The 21,234-nt window shown below is 43.4% G+C and overlaps 1 protein-coding gene across 2 annotated transcripts in view; it reads right to left on the bottom strand.

Annotated features, from left to right (window-relative positions):
* CAMK4 (calcium/calmodulin dependent protein kinase IV) overlaps positions 1–21,234 on the bottom strand; it is a 367,942-nt gene that overhangs the window by 110,067 nt on the left and 236,641 nt on the right. For both annotated transcript variants that reach the window (XM_073549968.1, XM_073550046.1), the window contains exon 5: positions 18,822–18,894. In XM_073549968.1, coding sequence (XP_073406069.1) covers positions 18,822–18,894 — 73 coding nt within the window. The remainder of the gene's footprint in view (positions 1–18,821; positions 18,895–21,234) is intronic.

Genomic DNA, 21,234 nt, shown 5'->3' with positions numbered 1-21,234 from the left:
CGCAAAATTTTTTTTTGTTAGGAAGTTATAAGGGTTAAAAGTTGACCAGCGATTTCTCATTTTTACAACAAAATTTACAAAACCATTTTTTTAGGGACCACATCATATTTAAAGTCATTTTGAGGGGTGTACATGACAGAAAATACCCAAAAGTGGCACCATTCTAAACACTAGACCCCTCAAGGTGCTCAAAACCACATTCAAGAAGTTTATTAACCCTTTAAGTGCTTCACAGGAACTAAAGCAATGTGGAAGGAAAAAATTAACATTTAACTTTTTTTTGCAAAAAATTTACTTCAGAACCAATTTTTTTTATTTTCATAAGTGTTAAAAGAGAAAATCAACCACACAATTTGTTGAACAATTTCTCCTGAATACGCTGATACCCTATATGTGGGGGTAAACCACTTTTTCAGCACACGGCAGAGCTCGCAAGGGATGGAGCGCCGTTTGACTTTTTCAACGCAGAATTGGCTGGAATTGCGATCGGATGCCATGTTGCGTTCGGAGAGCCCTTAATGTGCCTAAACAGTTGAAACCTCCAACAAGTGACCCCATTTTGGAAACTAGACCCATTAAGGAACTTATCTAGATGTGTGGTGAGCACTTTGAACCTTCAAGTGCTTCACAGAAGTTTATAACGTAGAGAAGTGAAAATAAAAAATCCATTTTTTTTCCACAAAAATGATCTTTTCGCCCCCAAATATTTATTTTTACAAGGGTAACAGGAGAAATCATACCCGCACAGTTGTTATGCGATTTGTCCTGAGTACGCCGATACCCCATATGTGGGGGGGAACCACTGTTTGGGCGCATGGGAGAGCTCGGAAGGGAAGGAGTGCCATTTTGGAATGCAGACTTTGATGGAATGGTCTGCGGGCATCATGTTGCGCTTGCAGAGCCCCTGATGGGCCTACACAGTGGAAACCCCCCACAAGTGACCCCATTTTGGAAACTAAACCCATTAAGGAACTTATCTAGATGTGTGGTGAGCACTTTGAACCTTCAAGTGCTTCACAGAAGTTTATAACGTAGAGCCGTGAAAATAAAAAATCCATTTTTTTTCCACAAAAATGATCTTTTCGCCCCCAAATTTTTATTTTTACAAGGGTAACAGGAGAAATCATACCCACACAGTTGTTATGCGATTTGTCCTGAGTACGCCGATACCCCATATGTGGGGGGGAACCACTGTTTGGGCGCATGGTAGAGCTCGGAAGGGAAGGAGTGCCATTTTGGAATGCAGACTTTGATGGAATGGTCTGCGGGCAACATGTTGCGCTTGCAGAGCCCCTGATGGGCCTAAACAGTGGAAACCCCCCACAAGTGACCCCATTTTGGAAATTAGACCCCCTAAGGAACTTATCTAGATGTGTGGTGAGCACTTTGAACCCCCAAGCGCTTCACAAAAGTTTATAAACGCAGAGCCGTGAAAATAAAAAGTCTTTTTTTATTTCCACAAAAGTGATTTTTTTAGACCCCAATTTTTAGACCCCCAAAGTTGGCAAATAGTGGAAACCCCTCAATTCTTGCTCCAACCCTAACCCCAACACACCCCTAACCCTAATCCCAACCCTAACCCTAATCCCAACCCTAATCCCTAATCCTAATTCTAACCCTAATTCTAGTTCGCCCTAACCCTAATTCTAACCCTAGTCGTGACCCGAGCCCTAACCCTAGCCCAGCCCTAGCCCTAGCACAACCCTAACCCTAACCCTAGCCTAACCCTAGCCCTAACCCTAGCCCAACCCTAGCCCAACTCTAGCCCAACCCTAACCCTAGCCCAACCCTAACCCTAACCCTAGCCCAACCCTAACCCTAACCCTAGCCCTAACCCTACCCTAACCCTAGCCCTAACCCTAGCCCTAACCCTACCCTAACCCTAACCCTAACCCTAGCCCTAACCCTACCCTAACCCTAATGGAAAACTGAAAAAAAAAATATTTTCTTTATTTCATTATATTGGCCTATATGGGAGTGATAAACAGGGGGGTTATGTACTATTTTTTTTTTATTTTGATCACTATGATCGTTTATCATAGTGATCAAAATAATAATAATGTGATCAAAATAAATAATTTTCAAGATGGCGGCGCCCATCGGAGGATGCCGGCGGGACGTGGGACCACCGGGAGGGGACGGAGGGCCACGGAGAGGTACCGGGGGGGGATCGGGGACCCGATTTCTCTCTCCTCTGATGTGCAATCACATCAGAGGAGAGAGAAATTAAATGTAAAATCGCGGCTTTTTTTTTGCGGTCACCGTTATAGGGTTAATAACGGCGATCGCAAAAGCGGGGGTCAGTAAAAACTGACCGATTCATGTTCTCTGGGGTCTCGGCTACCTTTGGCAGCCGAGACCCCGGAGAAAATCCGACACTGGGGGGCGCTATTCACTTAAATCACAGCGCCGTGAATTAACGGCGCTGTGGTTTTAGTACCCTTAATTACCGCCGTTAAAAGGCGTATCGGCGGTCGTTAAGGGGTTAAACACGAATCTGAAATACCTGGAGAATACAATCTGGTCAGATGAGACCAAAATTAAACTCTTTGGATGCCATAATACACACCAATTTTGGAAGCCAAAAGGCACAGAGGCATTCTTGATAAAACTCTTTTGCCATCTACCAAGATGATGACAATGAAATGAGGGTGGACATTTCAACATGACAGTGATCCCAAACACACAGCCAATGAAACTCTCAAACGGTTTCATAAAAAGAAAATATAGCTAGTGTGGAAAAATTGGCCAAAATTACACCTGAGCAATGCATGCGACTAGTTTCTTCATACAGGAGGCTTTTGTATGAAATATTAATTAAATTTCAGTAAGCGTGTTCAATACATATTTCAGCTGCATTATATGGAAATTGATATGATAATTCTAATAAAGTTTTATTTCTGGAAAATTATTATACAATACATAACACTGCGCAACAACTTTCAGGGAAGTTTTTGTCCCCTGAGAAAATGTTATTGTATCTTATAGATTTTGATATGCTGAACACGAATATGTGCTCCAAACGTCTGTATCACGTAAGGTTTTTAACCCCTTCATGACTGGAGCTTTTTTCGATTTTTTTTTTTGTTTGTTTTCATTTTTCGCTCCCCTTTTTCCAGAGCCATAACTTTTTTTATTTTTCCATCAATATGGCCGTGTGAGGGCTTATTTTTTGCGGGACGAGTTGTACTTTTGAACGACACCATTGGTTTTACCATGTCATGTACTCAAAAACGGGAAAAAAATTCCAAGTGCGGTGAAATTGCAAAAAAAGTGAAATCCCACACTTGTTTTTTGTTTGGCTTTTTTGCTAGGTTCACTAAATGCTAAAATTGACCTGTCATTATGACTCTCCAGGTCATTACAAGTTCATAGACTCCAAACATGTCTAGGTTCTCTTTTATCTAAGTGGTGAAAAAAATATCAAAGTTTGCTTAAAAAAAAAAAAATTGGGCAATTTTCCTAGAGCCGTAGCGTCTCCATTTTTCGTGATCTCGAGTTGGATGTGGGCTTATTTTTTGCATGCCGAGCTGATGTTTTTAATGATACACTGTTTTGCAGATACGTTCTTTGCATTTTAATGCAATGTCGCGGCAACCAAAAAAATGTAATTCTGGCGTTTTGATCTTTTTTATCGCTACGCCGTTTAGTGATCAGGTTAACTATTTTTTTGTTGATAGATCAGGCGATTCTGAACGCAGCGATAACAAATATGTGTAGGTTTGATTTTTTATTGTTTTATTTTGATTGGGGCAAAAGGGGGGTGATTTGAACATTTATGTTTTGTTGTATATTTATTTATATTTTTAAACACTCTTTTTTTTACTTTTGGCATGCTTCAATAGCCTCCACAGGAGGCTAGAAGTTGCCATAGCGCGATCACCTCTGCAACCTCTATGCAGCAGAATTACAGGCTTGCTATGAGCACCAACCACAGGGTGGCACTCATAGCAATCTGCCATCAAAAACCATAGAGGTCTCAAGGAGACCTCTGGTTGTGATGGCAACGCAGCGATGACCCTCGATCACGTGAGGGGGTCTTCGCTGTGCGTATTTCCAGACCGGCGTCCGGAAGTGCATTTAAATGCCCGCTGTCAGAGTTTGACAGCAGCACTTAACTACTTAATAGGCACGGGCAGATCGCGATTCCACTCGCGCCTATTGCGGGCACATGTCAGCTGTTAAAAACAGCTGACATGTCACAGCTTTGAGGTAGGCTCACCACCGGAGCCCAACTCAAAGCGGAAGATACTGCCAGCTGACGTACTATTCCATCATCTGGCAGTAAGGGGTTAAGAAACAACAGTTTAGCGTCTACATTATGACGTCCAAGACACTACATACATGTGCATCGATGTCAGTAGTAAAAGCAATTGTTCAAAAGTGTTTTGCAGACGACTTTCGTTTATAATCCGTGTCAGATGCTTCTCGAATAAGGTTACAGCAATAGTCAGCCAGCATTGACGTACTCCATTTTCCCTGGTACCTTTTTTCCATCAGTGCAATGTCTTGGTGAAATCATTCTCCGTGTTCATCTCTAACGGCACCAAGATTGTCAGGAAAGAAGTCCAAGTGAGAATGTAGAAAATGCATTTTTAGTGATATATTTCATTTCATCAAATGATATGGTGTGAGCATGTTGTCCACGAGTTGTTCAAAGTTCGGTGCCCTGCTGTTGCCAAGGAAGTTGAAGGTCACATCTTTAAAGGCTCTCCATGCCACTTGTTCAGCACCTTCGAAAAGAACATCAAAGCTAATGTGATTCATTATATCTCTGATTTGAGGGCCAATAAAAATACCTTCTTCAATCTTTGCATCTCTTATTCTTGGAAATTTCTCTCGCAAGTAAGAAAAGGCTTCCGATTCTTTGTTCATTCCTTTGACAAAATTCTTCTTGAGCCCAAGTTTAATATGCAAAGGAGGGAGAAATATGTTTGCTGGATCAACAAGACCATTATGTCTAACATTCTTCTGTCCAGCAACCAGGTTTTCGCAGAGTGACTAAATAAATCAACAATATATGGTATATCTATCCCAACCCTGTCAGCGCTGGCGACTTCCCACAGCTGAACAGGGTAACTCACCCGCCGCTACGAGGGAGCCCGAGGTCTGGCACTGTGCAGGAGTTCAGGCAGACGAGACCGGAGTGCCGCAGTGAGGCTGGATGCTGAGATATCTACTAGCAGCAGGACCTGTGGTCATGTGACCGAGCGTCACAGGAGGAGGTGGGATTACCGCGGAGCACTGCTGGGAGACGGCTGTCCTGGGGGTATAAAGCGGTGGCTCCGGAGGATAAACTCAGGTTGGACAAACCAGAGGGTCATGCACGGAGAGGGCGGCGCAGTACAGAAGGAGCAGGCAGAGGGAGGCCAGGAGGTAGCCAAGGGGTCATACACAGAGATGGCAGCGTAGTACAGAAGGAGCAGGCAGAGGGAGGTCAGTACATAGCCAAGGGGTCATACACTGGGATGGCAGTGCAGTACAGAAGGGGCAGGCGGAACTCTTAAACAGGGACAGAACCAGATCAGAACCAGTCAAACATTAAGTAGCACAGGCACAAAGCACAAGTACAGGCACAACACTCGGCCAAGGGTCAAAGTATAAGTGACGAGGAATGACCCCACAATGAGGCTATAAGAAGCCTCCCAGAATCCCAGAGTGAGGCCATCCAGCTTGACTGAACAGATGTGGATTAGATGTAGAAGGCTCAAAGTATGAGTCTGCAGCAGTTTCATTGTCCACTGACATTGTTAGTTCATCTTCGTCGTCCTCCATTGTCCATACTCTGGGCGGCTTTGGAACACAAAGACTTTCATCGTGTGGCACTGGTCTTATGGCTGAAGGAAGATTAGGATATTCTATTGATTTCTTGTTCTTTGCTGAATATCCTGTTACATTTGTAAGGCAGAAGTAGCAATATGTTACATGATCTCTCTGTTCTCTCCATATCGTTGGGACAGCAAACGGCATTGAAGGTCGTGGTCCATTCAGCCATGCTCTAAGTATGTCAGTATATTCTTTTGATTCCTCCCTTGCCCAGGAGATGTGGTATGCTCCGTACACGGTCGGCCGAATGATTCACTGCGCCTGCGCGGAATCGCATAATACTTGCTTGCATATGTGTAGATCAGCGATTTATGTTTTTTCAGTGGAAAATTCACAATATACTGTTTAAGAAAAAGTTCATATATGAGTTTTCAGAATTATAACAGAATATTATAATGTTTCGTATAATTTCTCAGAAACCTTACGTGATAGGAAAAATCTGAAGTCATTTCTGAAATCAGCATGAAAAAATCTATCACGAACACTCAAAATTGTCTGAGAGACAAAACCTCGGTAACACAGTGAGGGCTTCAGGGAATTTCCTATTACCTGCCATTGATACACACATACCAAAGAAAGTATAGTAAACAAAATTTTTGTTTTTTTTTTAAATTGGGAACCAATAGCACCTTTATTTACTTATAAAAAGGTGATGTGTTCAGTGCTTATTTCATCTGAAATAGTAAAAGATCTGAATGTATTCACATTATAATGGGAATACAGCAGGGTGTATATACTGTACATTACACAGGATATACAGCAGTGTGTGTACATGTATATACAGTATGTACACCCTGCAGTTTGCATTCAGATAGAAGAGAGAGCTGTGTCTGCAGGGAGAGTGGGCAGAATTCACAGATACCAAGTGAGATCAGCTGAATGCAGCCCGCCCACTTATGTGGCAAGCCACGCCCACACATGCAACAAGACCGGCCCATCTGGTCAGTTTCCAGAGCCCGAGTGAGGGAGAATCTGACATGACATTACGGGAAGCCTGAGATTCTCAGCCAAAGATCATGTGGCCAGAAGAGCAGCTCACATTACAGCAAGGATTTGAAAAAGCTAAGTATTTAGTGAAATGCTTGTCCATGTGAGTAAGTTCACAAAATTAGCACATGTAAAGTAGTGGCCAACCCCTTTAACAAACAACAAACCTGTTGCTACTCCCAAAACAAGTATAATTTTTGGACCACCACTTACCAAAAAGCCATGGCTTCTTCTGTGTACACTGCCTGTGTATACACACTGGCATTTCAGTGATCTGCCCTTCAAAATCGATAATTTTGTGTATTAAAAAGCATAAAAATTATGTCAGTTCAATGCGTTATTCATCAGGTTAACAGAAGTTACCATCCATTTACTTATTTATTGTGTTAAAAGAGCTTGAAATGGGTTCAGTATAGTCCTAGGAGACCTCAGAGTGTTACATACAAAATTGGAGGTTTTGCAGTGTTTGTAATTCATGGCAAATTGATTTGCTGAGAATCAATTATTTAAAAAAACTTGGACTAAGCTGGGAAATTAAAATTTCAATAGATTTGCTCATCTCTAGTCCTTATGCTATCTCAGCTTCTCATCAGAACAAAAATTGTGGTCCATGTGGCACAATTTTTCTATTATATGACAAGCAATAAAAAGTTCTAGGTCAGTCTGCAAATCACTGAGGACCATGCTTGTCATATCCCAATTAATCAAAAGGTATCAATCACAAATCCTTTGTAACCTCTTTAATAAAGAAAAATTTAGCTGCATTAGGAATTTGATATAAATCTGGTCATGAATCTGTCAAACAACTGCTAAAATTACAGTTAAAAATGCTCAAAGAGAAAGATAAAATTTGTGCAAGTGAACAAAACTGAAAAATAAGATGTTTCTTTACTTTACTATAGTACTCAGCATAAAGAAACCTGAAATTCAAATGATAAGCCATGATTCCACAGAGTGTAAAAATGATCAAAAAATAATGTGAAACTACTTAGTCTAGTTGGATATAATGTTATTTACTAGAGAGACTCTAAAAGTAGTAGACCAGTATTTTTTTTTTTTACTTATTCATTAACTACTTCAGTAGTATAGCCAGTATTATCATATTTAATTATTAATTTCTACCTAAAAATTCATAGATTTCTTCTCTTTGGTTAGATAATGTGATTTTATTGTAACTCCCTTAGCATGGTATGCTTTCCTGTTCTCATAAGGGGGCCACCATCTCAGTCACCAGAACTTCTGGCATGAGAACTACCACATAATGGACTGTACCACACAATTTCCTCACATGGAGAGACAGAAACTTCTATCACAGATACTTATGATAATTAGACAGCTCCTGTTGTGGTAGGGGCCGGGATTGGGGGGTGGTCCACTGCTTACCATGTCCGGACGACACAGGCACCAGGCAAAGCAAGGACAAGACAGAGGCAGAGTCCTCCTGACGACCACAACCACGCACCACAGTTCTTTACTGTCTCTTTCCTGTCAGTCCCCTAGTCGAGCTCTTCACCGTTCTCCGTCTTCTGTCCTGAGTCTTCCTCTGCCGAGCTCCTCCCAGGACTAACCTCCCTGGAACCCCAACCAGTCCTAATTATCCCCTCTCTCACCGGGAAATCCCCTCCTGGGTTCCTATCTCCCCGCCCCCCATGACTAAGCATTTCTCAAGCCCTAAGCTGCTGTTGAGTCCTGAACTACTCCCCCTGCCATCTTGTGGTCATTTCTAGGTACTGCACTCTCTTGTCTGTCTTTCCCAGCTATCACCCTTATGACTAAGCGTTTCTCAAGCCCTAAGCTGCTGTTGAGTCCTGAACTACTCCCGGGACTAACCCCCTGGAACCCCAACCACGTATCTTTCCTGTCAGTCCCCTAGTCGAGCTCTTCACCGTTCTCCGCCTTCTGTCCTGAGTCTTCCTCTGCCGAGCTCCTCCCGGGACTAACCTCCCTGGAACCCGAACCAGTCCTATTTATCCCCTCTCTCACCGGGAATTCCCCTCCTGGGTTCCTATCTCCCCGCCCCCCATGACTAAGCGTTTCTCAAGCCCTAAGCTGCTGTTGAGTCCTGAACTACTCCCCCTGCCATCTTGTGGTCATTTCTAGGTACTGTACTCTCCTGTCTGTCTTACCCTCTTACCCAGCTATCACCCTGCTGTCCTTGTCAATCTCCGTCCATAGTGCACCAACCGTTCCCTCCTACTGCCAGTCAAGTCTGTCCGTCAAGTCACCTTCCCCACACTGTTACCCAATTATAATGAAGAAGATCAAAGTTCAGCTCCTCTAACTGTATATTTAGAATCTCCTAGTTTCTTGGTACATTACTCTAGCTGCCCATGTAAAGCAGTGCTGATGCAATATGGAATTTTTAGCAGAGCATGGAAGAAAAAAATGAAATCAGGGAGTCTAGAGTGAAGCAAAAGGAACTTGAACTGCAGGGAAGTAAGAACACTACATAACAAGTAAAAACACTACATATAAATATGCAAATTGTCACAAATTGTGAGGAAGAAGCAACGAAACGTGCGTTGGGGTGGAGGGTAACGCTACCAGCGCCTGCAACACTATAGTGGACCCCAATGGATTCGGCACAAATATAGGTAATTTCATAATAGTTTTAAACCAATTCACCCATGTATATTATATTTCACTAGGCAGCTCTGTGGGTTTACACAATGAGGCACTTGTTCCTTTCCCCGCCATAGTATATTCAATGATCTTGTGAAGATTTTTATATAGATATACTTGTGCTAACATTAACCAAACTATTTTTTACCTATGGGCTATTTTTTGCCCCTAGTGCTATTGATTCTTGTTGCGTGGTTCATTTTGTCCTACTATTTATTCTTAATAACTATACTATTTATTTGCTATTTGTGCCCTGGTTTGTTGTTCCCTTATTTTAAGGCATCTTGCCATCACTTTTTTAATTGGTTCACTGAATTTTATTATTTACTTAAAAAAAATACTTTTAAATGAACACAATTGCTTTAATGGTTCTTGATGTGTGCTCTGGACGTAAGTGATTGCTCTAGTCCACACTGGGTGATTTCTTCAATAAATAGAAGGATGTATTAATGAAAAGGAAATGCTGCATAAAGGGTTATTCGATTCTTAGCCATGAAAGCTAATGGGAAAAACTCTGTACAGGCTGCAACCCCTGGAGATGGAGCTATGGAAACAGTTAAGATTGACTGAACGATGCTGCTCCAGTAACTCCCACTTATTTCTATTTGTGTTACTTAAACTGAGCTTTTCAGCTGATCTTGGATTTTTCCACAGTTCCACCTCCAGGGGTTGGAACTTGGGCAGAATTATTTCCATTTCAGCCATGAAAAACTAAAATGGAAATAACTCTTCAACCTCAGATTGCCTAGTTTGCAGGTTTGTAGTAAATATAATTTAGAACATAATAAAGTTATGTGTCATAGTTAAATAAAATATTAACCACCAAGCCAATGTTTTTTCAGCGCCACTAATTTGAGTCCCCTGACCCTATTATTATACTCACCAGCTCTTTTCAGTGTCGCTTCGGTTAAGATCCACCATTTCATGGCAGCAACTTCTTACCGACCAGAAGTCAGAGATAACAATCACAGGCTCTTAATGCAAGTATATGAGAGCCTCGGGCTAGCTCTCTTAGATTGACTGTCACGATCCATTTTTGGATCTGTCAGATTCTGAATTCTCTTTTATAAACTTTTTCTCTTTCAGGCCATCGGGGGTTAATGTCAGTTTTGATCCTGGTGGCCGCTGGTGTTACTACAACTGTAGTTGGTCTGCTGATGGGTTTTTCCCCACGGTGGCTGCTGGTGTTACTGCATGGTGATTAATTATCTATGCAGGTGGGTGTCACTCCCTCGTCCCTTTATAATCCCAGCTGGTGCTGCAGATCACTGTTGGTAATACTGGTCATTTGCTATCCAACCTTGGTGAAGACTGGACCTTCCTGGTGCAGAGGGGGTTCAGCGTATCTGGAGCAGTGATGTTGCTGCTGATCGGGTGCCTTACTCTGCTGCTTGGAGCATTGGCAGCAGATAAAGCTAAGTTTTGTTTTTTAGTTGCTTTAACCCCATGACATTGACATTGAGCTGTGGCTTCGGGCTTAGTGGAGCTATCCGGCTGATCACAAAATAGAGAAGAACGACAGCAGCGGTGTCGATAACCGATGAGGATGGCAACTGGTAAGTATGAGACAAAGTGCAGGGAACTTAGATTAGTAGCACCACTCCAGCAGTAAAGTAAAAAAAAACCCCGCTGGAGTGGTGCTTTATAACCTGATTGCCATTAATCATGCTAGTGAAGTAATGAAGAATATTTATATTTTACAATCCAATCCAAACATTCATTTAACACCCATCTATATATAATTATTTGATGGTATTTCTAATTACAGTACACTATGTGATAAATTGTAAATCAATGGAGCTGAGGTACATAAAAATGTAATGACTTTATGCCTTGATGTTGTAATTGCCTGTTTTGACAAGATATAAATCCATATAAGAATGGAGCTTTCTATAATTCATCTGCCAGGAGAGTTATTTCTAGATAGCAGGGAAGCACAGTTGGTCGGTTCTGCTTCGAAAAAACACCTTTGCTATAAACCCTTATGGGACATAGACCAATAAATAAACTGGTTCTTAGCTTAAGCTTCAGTGATGTCTCTCCTGGGAAATAATATCATCTCAATGTCATTCTTACAGTCTTTTATTTAGTTTGGAAGCTATGAGCTGGAATTCTATCGCTACAGACAATTACGTTGTTAGTAGCAAAAAATATTGCCTATTATTGAAAATGTATTTAAAACTATATATTGAGAAGAGGAATCCACACGAATTATAGGGATCCACAGCAAAAGTCAGAATGGGTCTCACACGCCACTTAGAGCTGTGCCACTTGCATGACATCATTATTAAAGCAAAATTTCAACATTCTACAAACCCAATTCCAAAACAATTGGGACACTGAATAAAATATAAAGAAAACAGGATTGCAAGGATTTGGAAATCTCCTATAGCCAGGTTTTATTCACAGCAGAACATAGAACGCAGATAAGAGTTGAAAATTACCGTATATACTTGTGTATAAGCCGACCCGTGTATAAGCCGACTCCCCTAATTTTGCCACAAAAAACTGGGAAAACTTATTGACCCGTGTATAAGCCGAGGGTGGAATCCATAGACTATGCCCCCATATGCTGCTCCATAGGTTATGCCCCCATATGCTGCTTCATAGAATATGCCCCCATATGCTGCTCCATAGACTATGCCCCCATATGCTGCCCCATAGAATATGCCCCATATACTGCTCCATATGCTGCTCCATAGAATATGCCCCCATATACTGCTCCTTAGACTATGCCCCTATATACTGCCCCATAGAATATGCCCCATTTGCTGCTCCATAGAATATGCCCCCCATATGCTGCTCCATAGAATATGCCCCCATATGCTGCTCCATAGACTATGCCCCATATGCTGCTCCATAGACTATGCCCCCATACACTGTTCCATAGACTATGCCCCCATTTGCTGCCCCATAGAATATGCCCCATATGCTGCTCCACAGACTATGCCCCCATATGCTGCTCCATAGAATATGCCCCCATATGCTGCTGCTGCTGCAAAAAAGCCATACTCACTTCTCCTGGGTCCATCGCCGCTGTCTGCCGCTTCCTGTGTCAGTGACTGTTCAGGCAGCAGAGGGGCGGCACACACTAACCACATCACCGTGCCACCTGCTGCCTAAACGTCTCTGACACAGGATGTAGCAGAGACAGCGGTGAGCAGCAATGGACCGGGGGACAGGTGAATATTGCTATACTCACCCATCCTGCTGCGGTCTCTGCATTCTCGTTCGCTTCTCCACAGTCTCCCTTCCTGTCTTCAGCGGTCACGTGGTGCCGCTCATTACACTCATGAATATGTGCATATTCATGAGTGGTAATGAGCGGTACCACGTGACCACTGAAGACAGGAAGGGAGACAGTGGAAAAGCGGGGCTGCAGAGACTGCGGCAGGACAGGTAAGTATGATCTCTGACACCCCCGCTCCCCCTCCCCCGCCGACCCCCAGGTATATGACTCGTGTATAAGCTGAGAGGAGAACTTTCAGCCCAAGAAAATGGGCTGAAAATCTCTGCTTATACACGAGTATATACGGTAGACATTTTTCCATTTCATTTGAAAAAAACAAAAAACAAAAACCTCATTTAGAAATTGATGGCACCAACACATCTCACAAAAGTTGGGAGAGGATTATTAAAAGAGGCTGAAAAAAGTAAGCGGTACTAGTGAAAAACAGCTGGAGGGTAATTTTTTTTAAACCAAGTCACATGACTGTGCATAAGAAGAGCGTGGTAAAGTAGAAGTCTCTCAATAGCAAAGTTGGTCAACGGTTCACCAATCTGTGAACAACTGCATCTAAAAATAGTGGAAAAACTTCAAAAAAGTTCCTCAACGTAAAATTGCAAAGACTTTGAATATTTCACTATCTATAGTATATATTTTCATAAAAAGATTCAGAGATTCTGGAAAAACCCATGTACACAAGGGACAAGGCTCACAGTCAATATTGAATGCTTGTGATTGCTGGAGTCAATGCATTAAACACATTACAGCAGGATCCTATCTTCCCATATCCCGTATTTTTCGCTTTATAAGACGCACCTGATTAAAAGATGCACCCCCAAATTTGGTGAAGGAAAAGATAATTTTTTTTTAATGTTAAATGGAGGTGTGTCTTATAATGCCAGTGTCCGTCTTTCAAATCATAAATATATGTCCCTCATCCTAGTTTCTATATAACCCCCATCCTGGTACATGGCCCCCTTGCGCTGGCACATAGCTGCCCCATCAAATCCTGGATATGTCCCCCCGGTCACTATATGCCCCCCCTGCTGATGCTGACACACACATGGCCCCCCGTCCCTATATTCCCCCATGCTGGCATGCACACAGCCACCCCATCCCTTTATTTTCCCCTGCTGGCATGCACACGGCCCCCGTCCCTATATTCCCCCCTGCTGGCATGCACACGGCCTCCCCATCCCTATATTCCCCCCTGCTGGCATGCACACGGCCCCCCATCCCTATATTCCCCACTGCTGGCATGCACACGGCCCCCCGTCACTATATTCTCCCCTGCTGGCATGGACACGGCCTCCCCGTCCCTATATTCCCCCCTGCTGGCATAGACACGGCCTCCCCATCCCTATATGCCCCCCTGCTGGCATGGACATGGCCCCCCTGTCCCTATATTGCCCCCTGCTGGCATGGACACGGCCCCCCATCCCTATATTGCCCCCTGCTGGCATGGACACGGCCCCTCATCCCTATATTCCCCCCTGCTGGCATGGACAGGGCCCCCCATCCCTATATGCCCCCCTGCTGGCATGGACACGGCCCCCCTGTCCCTAAATTCCCCCCTGCTGCATGCACATGGCCCTCCCGTCCCTATATTCCCCCCTGCTGGCATGGACACGGCCCCCCCGTCCCTATATAACCCCTGCTGGCATGCACACGGCCCCCCGTCCCTATATTCCCCCCTGCTGGCATGGACACAGCCCCCCCATCCCTATATTCCCCCTGCTGGCAAGCACATGATAAAATAACAAACAGTTAACTCACCTTCCGATGATGGCTCCTTGCTCCCAGCTCCCCCACGGCTCTTCCTGTGTCTGTGCTGACATCCAGGAGCTGCTCATACAGGCATTTCATTGTAGCTTCAGGACCTTCCTTCACATGACCGCAGTGCTGCACATTGGGAGTCACGTGACCACAGACCTATTGGCACAGACACAGGAAGAGCCAGGGGGGAGCTGGGAGCACGTAGCCATCATCAGAAGGTGACTATAGTGACGGGGCAGTGGGGGGAGAGTGCAGGCACATGCAATATGCGCTGCTCCCCTGTCCACCAACTCGGCGCGGCTTCAGCACCGAGGTGATGGACAGTGGGTGTAGTGACTATTACATGAGCATAATGAGCAGGAGCAATGACCACCCGCTGTCTCTGCAGCCCGCAGCCAGCCTACCCCAGCCCCCTGACAACACTCCACAGCCACCCCCCCTCCTCTACAGCACACATTCGGATTATAAGATGCACCCCCCACTTTTCCCCAAAATTTGGGGGAACAAAAGTGCGTCTTATAATCCGAAAAATACGGTAATTGTAATCTTCAGCCTAAGAGAAGATTCACACAGGCAGGTTCCCAGCAACGAGAATTGCCTTATCGTGGCTGTTGGATAGACATAAATTGGCCAATTTATGTGCTAAGTATTCTCAATTTTTCCAATCTTCTAGAGCAGTAAACTATCACCATTTGAAAGGCCCCCTTCAGCAAGAAAATAGCCAAATAAACCACACATCCACGATTTGATCACAAAATACAGATTAAACATTAATTTTCATAAACCTGCAGTAAGGAAAAATGACCTGCAGGTGGCACCACAGTACTCTACCAAAACATTTGTAAACATTGCACTGCTTTTTCGTTGATTACTTCGCCCCACACACACATGATACACCATTTGAAAGGTCAACTTGCTACCTTCAGCAAGAAAACAGCCAAACAAACCACACATTCATGATTTTATCACTAAATACAGTTTAAACATTCATTTTCAAAAACCTGCAGAAAGACACAAGGACCTGCAGGTGGCACCTCAACCGGAAAACATTTTTTGGCCTCTACTTATCAAAACAATTTTTTGTATTACCAAGCTACATATATAAATACCTGTCCTGTTCATCAGCTCATGAAATACATTTACATTTGACCAGCTTGCTTTTTCTGAAATTGCCTGCGCCCCCGATGACCAATGTGCGAAAATTTTGCATGGGCCAAGCAAGTGTAACCAAATTTCATATATTTCATGTTTTCATGCTATATCACTACAGAGTGCTACTTTATTTGTTGGTTATATTTGGAGATGGCTGCTCTAAATAAGCACCTGTTCACACCTGTTTTCTGTTTAGGAAGTGACAAACAGTCTTTTGATATTTGCTTTAAACATAGTAGTCATGATTTTGTCATGGAAATCAATGCATGGACTCAGGAATAATTCCAGAAGTCAATGTCTATGAACACAGCTCACTGTGCAATCAAAAAATGGAAATTAAAGCTCTATCATGCAAAGAAGAAGCCATATATCAACACAACTCAGAACCACTCCCGTCTTCTCTGGGCCAAAGCTCATTTAAAATGGACTGAGGCAAAATGGAAAACTGTTCAGTGGTGGGATAAATCAAATTTAAAATTTGCAGTTTAGAGATGCCATGTCCTGTGAACTCACAAGGATCAGGACCATCCAGTTTCTTATCAGTTCTCACTTAAACTTAACGCGTCATTAACTGTGCAAAAATGATGAATTTTTTTCTTACTCAGGACAAGGCTGACTTACTGTTAGGCGGCAGGTTTCTGCGTCTGCTCTGCAGGAATCCAGTGCCTCACATTCTGCGGTCTCCTGCTGTCTATCTACTGCAGAGAAGATTACTTTGCAGCAGACCGCTCCAGAGACTAAGTCCCTCTGTGCTCATACTGGGCATGCTCATGAGACGATCTCCCATTGGATATCGGGAGTCATGTGCCCTGGTCCTGCTCCAGATCTCAGAGATCTGGAAGGTCCCGCACGGCTATAAAAAGCACGCATGACCGTTCGGCCATGTGCTAGTATAGACTATACTTGCTATGTGTGAATGGTGACTGATGTATGATTCTGGTGACTGACTTAATAAGAATCCCCTTCCCTCTGATATTACGCATGTGGATAGGGAATTAGTTCAGCAGTCAGCGCCAGTAAGTGGCAAGCCTTAGGCCACTGTGCACACCGCACCTCTGCGCTAGCGTCCGACATTGCGCCTGCTTTGTAGCTGTGTCGTCCAGCGGCAGTTGCAGCCCTTCTTGGCGCTCGCAGTAGCGACGACACACACACGGTAGGTCTAGACGGATGCAGCTCCTCTGTTTTAGGTCCTGCTCCTGTGACCTAATACCGTGTGTGCATTTACTTGAGGCCTGTGATACTAACAGGCTCAGTGTTTTTGTATGTTTATGTTGTGGCGCCTCTGCGTTTGAACAGAGCCCGCTTTGCGCACTTCGGGTAAAGTCTAACCCGTGCGCATTATGCCGCCATATTGCTTGTCTGTCATTACCTAGCAGCGGAGTAACATCTACTGCACGGTGGACCCCGAGCGGCAAACGCACTTTATTATTTATTTTTATTTAATGCGTTCCGCCGTTCCTAACACTTACAGTCACTGAGAGATCAGATTGCAGGTGCTTATTGATATCTATAAATAAGGGGGATAGAAGAGGAGCAGAGTGGGTAAGGCAGTTCACTGTCTAATAAGAATTTATCTCACCGCAGTGCTGAATTCATAGCTAAAGATCATCAGTAGGGTTGATCGAATAGCTTCGGATAAGCTTTTATCCGAGGCTATTCGATCAACCCTAATCCTCAGTACTATTTTATGTCCTCCATGCTGCTCCTGAGGATGCGTGACAAAGATATAAGAGAACAAGAATCCCTCATGTGTACTGAGTATGGGAGACTTCATTGCAGCCAGTTTCCACCAGCTCAGAGACAACTGAACATTAGAAATAAAGCATGCACATGGGAAAATTGCATCAATATAGCCTAGAAGTGATACAATGGCAAGAAACAATGTTTTTCCACATGTACACACAGATGACAATCCTCAGTTTCTGTGATGCATCTCCACTGCTGCTCATTGCTGCCCTGTTGACAGACTATGGCGATGATGTCAAAACTATAGTGTATGTGACAGCTGCAGTCAATTATTGGGTTCATGGGTCATGCACATGGAAACAGCACAAGACCGCTTAGCCCAGTGATTGACTGCAGTGGTCACCTGCGCTGTAATTATCGTCACAGTTATAACCTGTCAACAAAGACTAGGTGCAGTGGCGAAAAGGCATTGATGGATCTGTAAAGAAAATTATTCGCCATAACTCCCTTAAGGACAGAACAGTAAAGTATAGTTATATGCCAGGAGCAATGGTCAATGGCAAATAATACTTTCGGACTACATTTGCTGTATGTTTATCTAATTCGATTACATTATTATGCACTCAGCTATAGTGTGAGCTTTTTAACACTATTCCAAAAGACCCTCAGGGGTTAAATGTTGCACACAGCTTAGAGAGTATCCCACATAAAGTAAATTAAAACATAACCTTTAATGAACCATTAAAAGGACATAACACACAAAAACATTACAAAAAAGTGCTCATGTGAACCAGTTCTCAATAAAAATGGTTTGGTCTCTCCATTGGTATTAGATAAAGCATTCCAGCATCCGGGCGTATCCTGCTGGAGAGACGATCCACTCATGGGTTGACATGAGCACTTTTTTGTAATGTTTTTGTGTGTTATGTCCTCTTAATGGTTCATTAAAGGTTATGTTTTAATTTACTTTATGTGGGATACTCTCTAGGCTGTGTGCATCGATTACATTATTAGTAAGATGCGCAGACATGTTCTCTGCTAGAGATATTCCCTTTAGGAGACTACAATGTGTTGTCCCGTAACCTGTAAATGAAATGTTACAGAAAGAGATGACAATGAAAATTTTGTTGAATCTGATCCTTCACCTAGGAAACTAAAGTGGTAATGGGGCAGCCACTTATGCCTCTTGTCTTGGTAACACATTGTGCCCTTTGTGCATCGCTGAAATGGAAATGATTATGAAAGATTGGTGTCTGGCATTGATCAAATTGACATGTCAGTTTATTTTTCCTAATAAAGGTCCTAATGGGGCAGTGCACAACACCGGGCTTCTTTCTGTACTGTTCCCCCTATGACCCTCCACTAGAGATGACACATACGGTACTTAGCCAGTATATAACATATTTTTTGGCTGAGAATGTTCCTCGGTTACTTACAAGTATAGGCAATCCAATCATTTTAACCCAAACTATATAGTCATAAAGTGCAGGTTTACAATGAACACAAAATATCAGAATCAGGGATCATTTTATACAAGAACACTTACAGCGACAGCTTCTAAAATTTGTTTCACTGCATCAGCAGCATCCCGCTCACTGTAGTAACCTTTCTCTACAATCCTGCAGAAAAACCAACACGTTATTAAACTAATCAATATAAAACATGCTGCAAAGAAATTGACATTTGACACTGACAATTAAACTTATAGAAACGATAATGAACTTGGCACTCACTGAGTGCCAAGTTCATTATCATTTCTATGTATGGGCTGGATACCCTACTTGTGCACCAACCAGAGACTATAATTTTTGAGTGCCTTGTTGTTTCTATTATTTAATTAAATATACACTCCTCAACATTGAAATTGCAACGCCAAGAATGACAGACTGTAAGGTTATGGAAAACGAGGAGAAGGTGTCGAAAGGATCTGAAAATGACCACATTTTCAAGCACCTACCTCCAATATGTGTTAGTTGGGAGGGGCACAAATGCCAGTCTGAAAGCTAATTTATTTTTAGCCGAATAACACCTTAAAGAATCCTTAAACTGAGAGACCTTGGATTATCAGTACTGCAAGTGACATTGTACATCACATACCAAGTATAAGGTGTCAAACAGGGTCTACAGAAACCATGAGAAGGTGTTTGCATGACATTGGGATACGAGCTAGACGTCCAGCTACAGTTGTTCCTTTTTTCTCATGCCACCATCTGATAACCAGATATTGACGTAGAGACCAAGTGGGCAACTCATTGAACAGGCCTTGACAAGGAAACATCACACCGGTCCTCCTCTTTGGATTATGATATGAGGCGGCATAATGTACAGAAGACACAAACCTCTAGACTTAAATGTGTTTTCCACTTTTAGAAAAATGGCCCCAAAACTGTAAAATACATAAAATAACAAACTCAGCAGGCTTGCTATTTTATAGGAAGTCTTCCATGCTCAGTAGACATGAGGGATTCATGTCCTCTTATGTCTTTGTCACACATCATCAGTAGTCACCCTCCCTAGGTCCAACACTGGCTTTCCACTGCTGCTCAGGTGCTGAGGATTTGACCACAGCAGTGACATCATGTCAAAAGCACATTGTCATTATCCATGCTGGATCATGATAAATAAAATGCACTAGTAACCTTTTTTTTTCTTGCACTGTGGTGGTTTCAGTTCTAGTTTTGCCCCCGGTGGCCGTTAGGGTCATTGCACTTGATGTTTTCTTTGCTTTGCCTTTTGCCCCCGGTGGTCACTGGGATTATAACAGCCTTTAGCCCCTGATCATTTGACCATTCCCTTTTCCTATATAGGGTCACATGGTCTATGTGCAGGTGTTGGTGATAGCATCTTTTTGGGATTCTAACCATGGTGAAGGGAGCAGTTGGCTGAGGTGTGAAGCCACTGCAGAAACCTGGTGAAGTTAGCAGCTGGCTTGAAGGTTGGAGCCACTGCTGAAACTGGTGTTGAACTCTGGCTGCCCGATGTCCGCAGCAGAGTGAGTTGGTGAAGGTGGCAGCTGGCTCTGAGATGTCGGGCCACTGCGAAAAGTTAATCCGGTGATGCACTCTGCTGCCTGGTGCTGCAGCAGAGCAAGATAAGTCTTTTTGTGTTTCCCCTGTTTATATTTTTCCCTGGTGTGTATTAGTACAGCAGTGGGGCCAGTGCCTGCACCACCCAGCTCCCTAGCAAGGGATAGGTGTAGGGTGTGCTAGGGTGTCAGGTATCCTGATCGGTGCCCGGTGCAGAACCGGCCTAGGGATCGTTAGGAGTGGAGGGACACTAACTCAGGGGAGTGCAGGAGGTCTCCACGTCCCCGTTCCCTATCGCAGGGCCGATCGTTGTAACTGTTGCCCCTTTCCCCGTGTCTTGCTGTTTCAGTTACAAGTGCCATGTCTTGTCGTCTGAGTTACCGGACTACGGGTCGTGTCACACAGGACGGGTCCACGTGACACATATGCCTCCACTCTAGGCAGTCACTGAGCTGAATGCTCATGTACTGACATTGATGGTACACGACACTGAGCTCAGTGACTAGCTAGAGCGGTGATGTGTGCTGTTGATGTGACGTGTGCTATTGATATGACGTCACCACTGTAGCCAAAACACTGAAACTGGAGCAGTGGCAGGGGGCCAGTGCTGGACTTAGGGGGGATGAGTATATGCTGAGTGTGATATTTTAGGTATTTTACACAGTTTGATGCCCACTTTCCTGAAAGGCATAACTCCTTTAATTCCAGGTTCACTTTGACTTGCTATTTCTCCTCATGGCGCTCATACTCAATACTAAATAAATTGAGATGTTCTGAAAATTTTGATTACATTTTCTAATCATTTTCACATTAATTATTAACATGTCTATCGATTTTGTGATTTCCATAATTCCATGACTTTTCCTTCTTGGTTTTGATATTTCAATGTCAAGGAGTATATGGACTTAATGTCAGGGACAAGATGGATCAGTC

This window comes from Dendrobates tinctorius, unplaced genomic scaffold, assembly GCF_039654945.1.
Source record: "Dendrobates tinctorius isolate UK_male_01 unplaced genomic scaffold, ASM3965494v1 ptg000003l, whole genome shotgun sequence".
NCBI classification, from domain to species: domain Eukaryota; kingdom Metazoa; phylum Chordata; class Amphibia; order Anura; family Dendrobatidae; genus Dendrobates; species Dendrobates tinctorius.
Note: the sequence above shows the minus strand (reverse complement) of the source record. Positions and strands in the feature narration are given on the sequence as shown.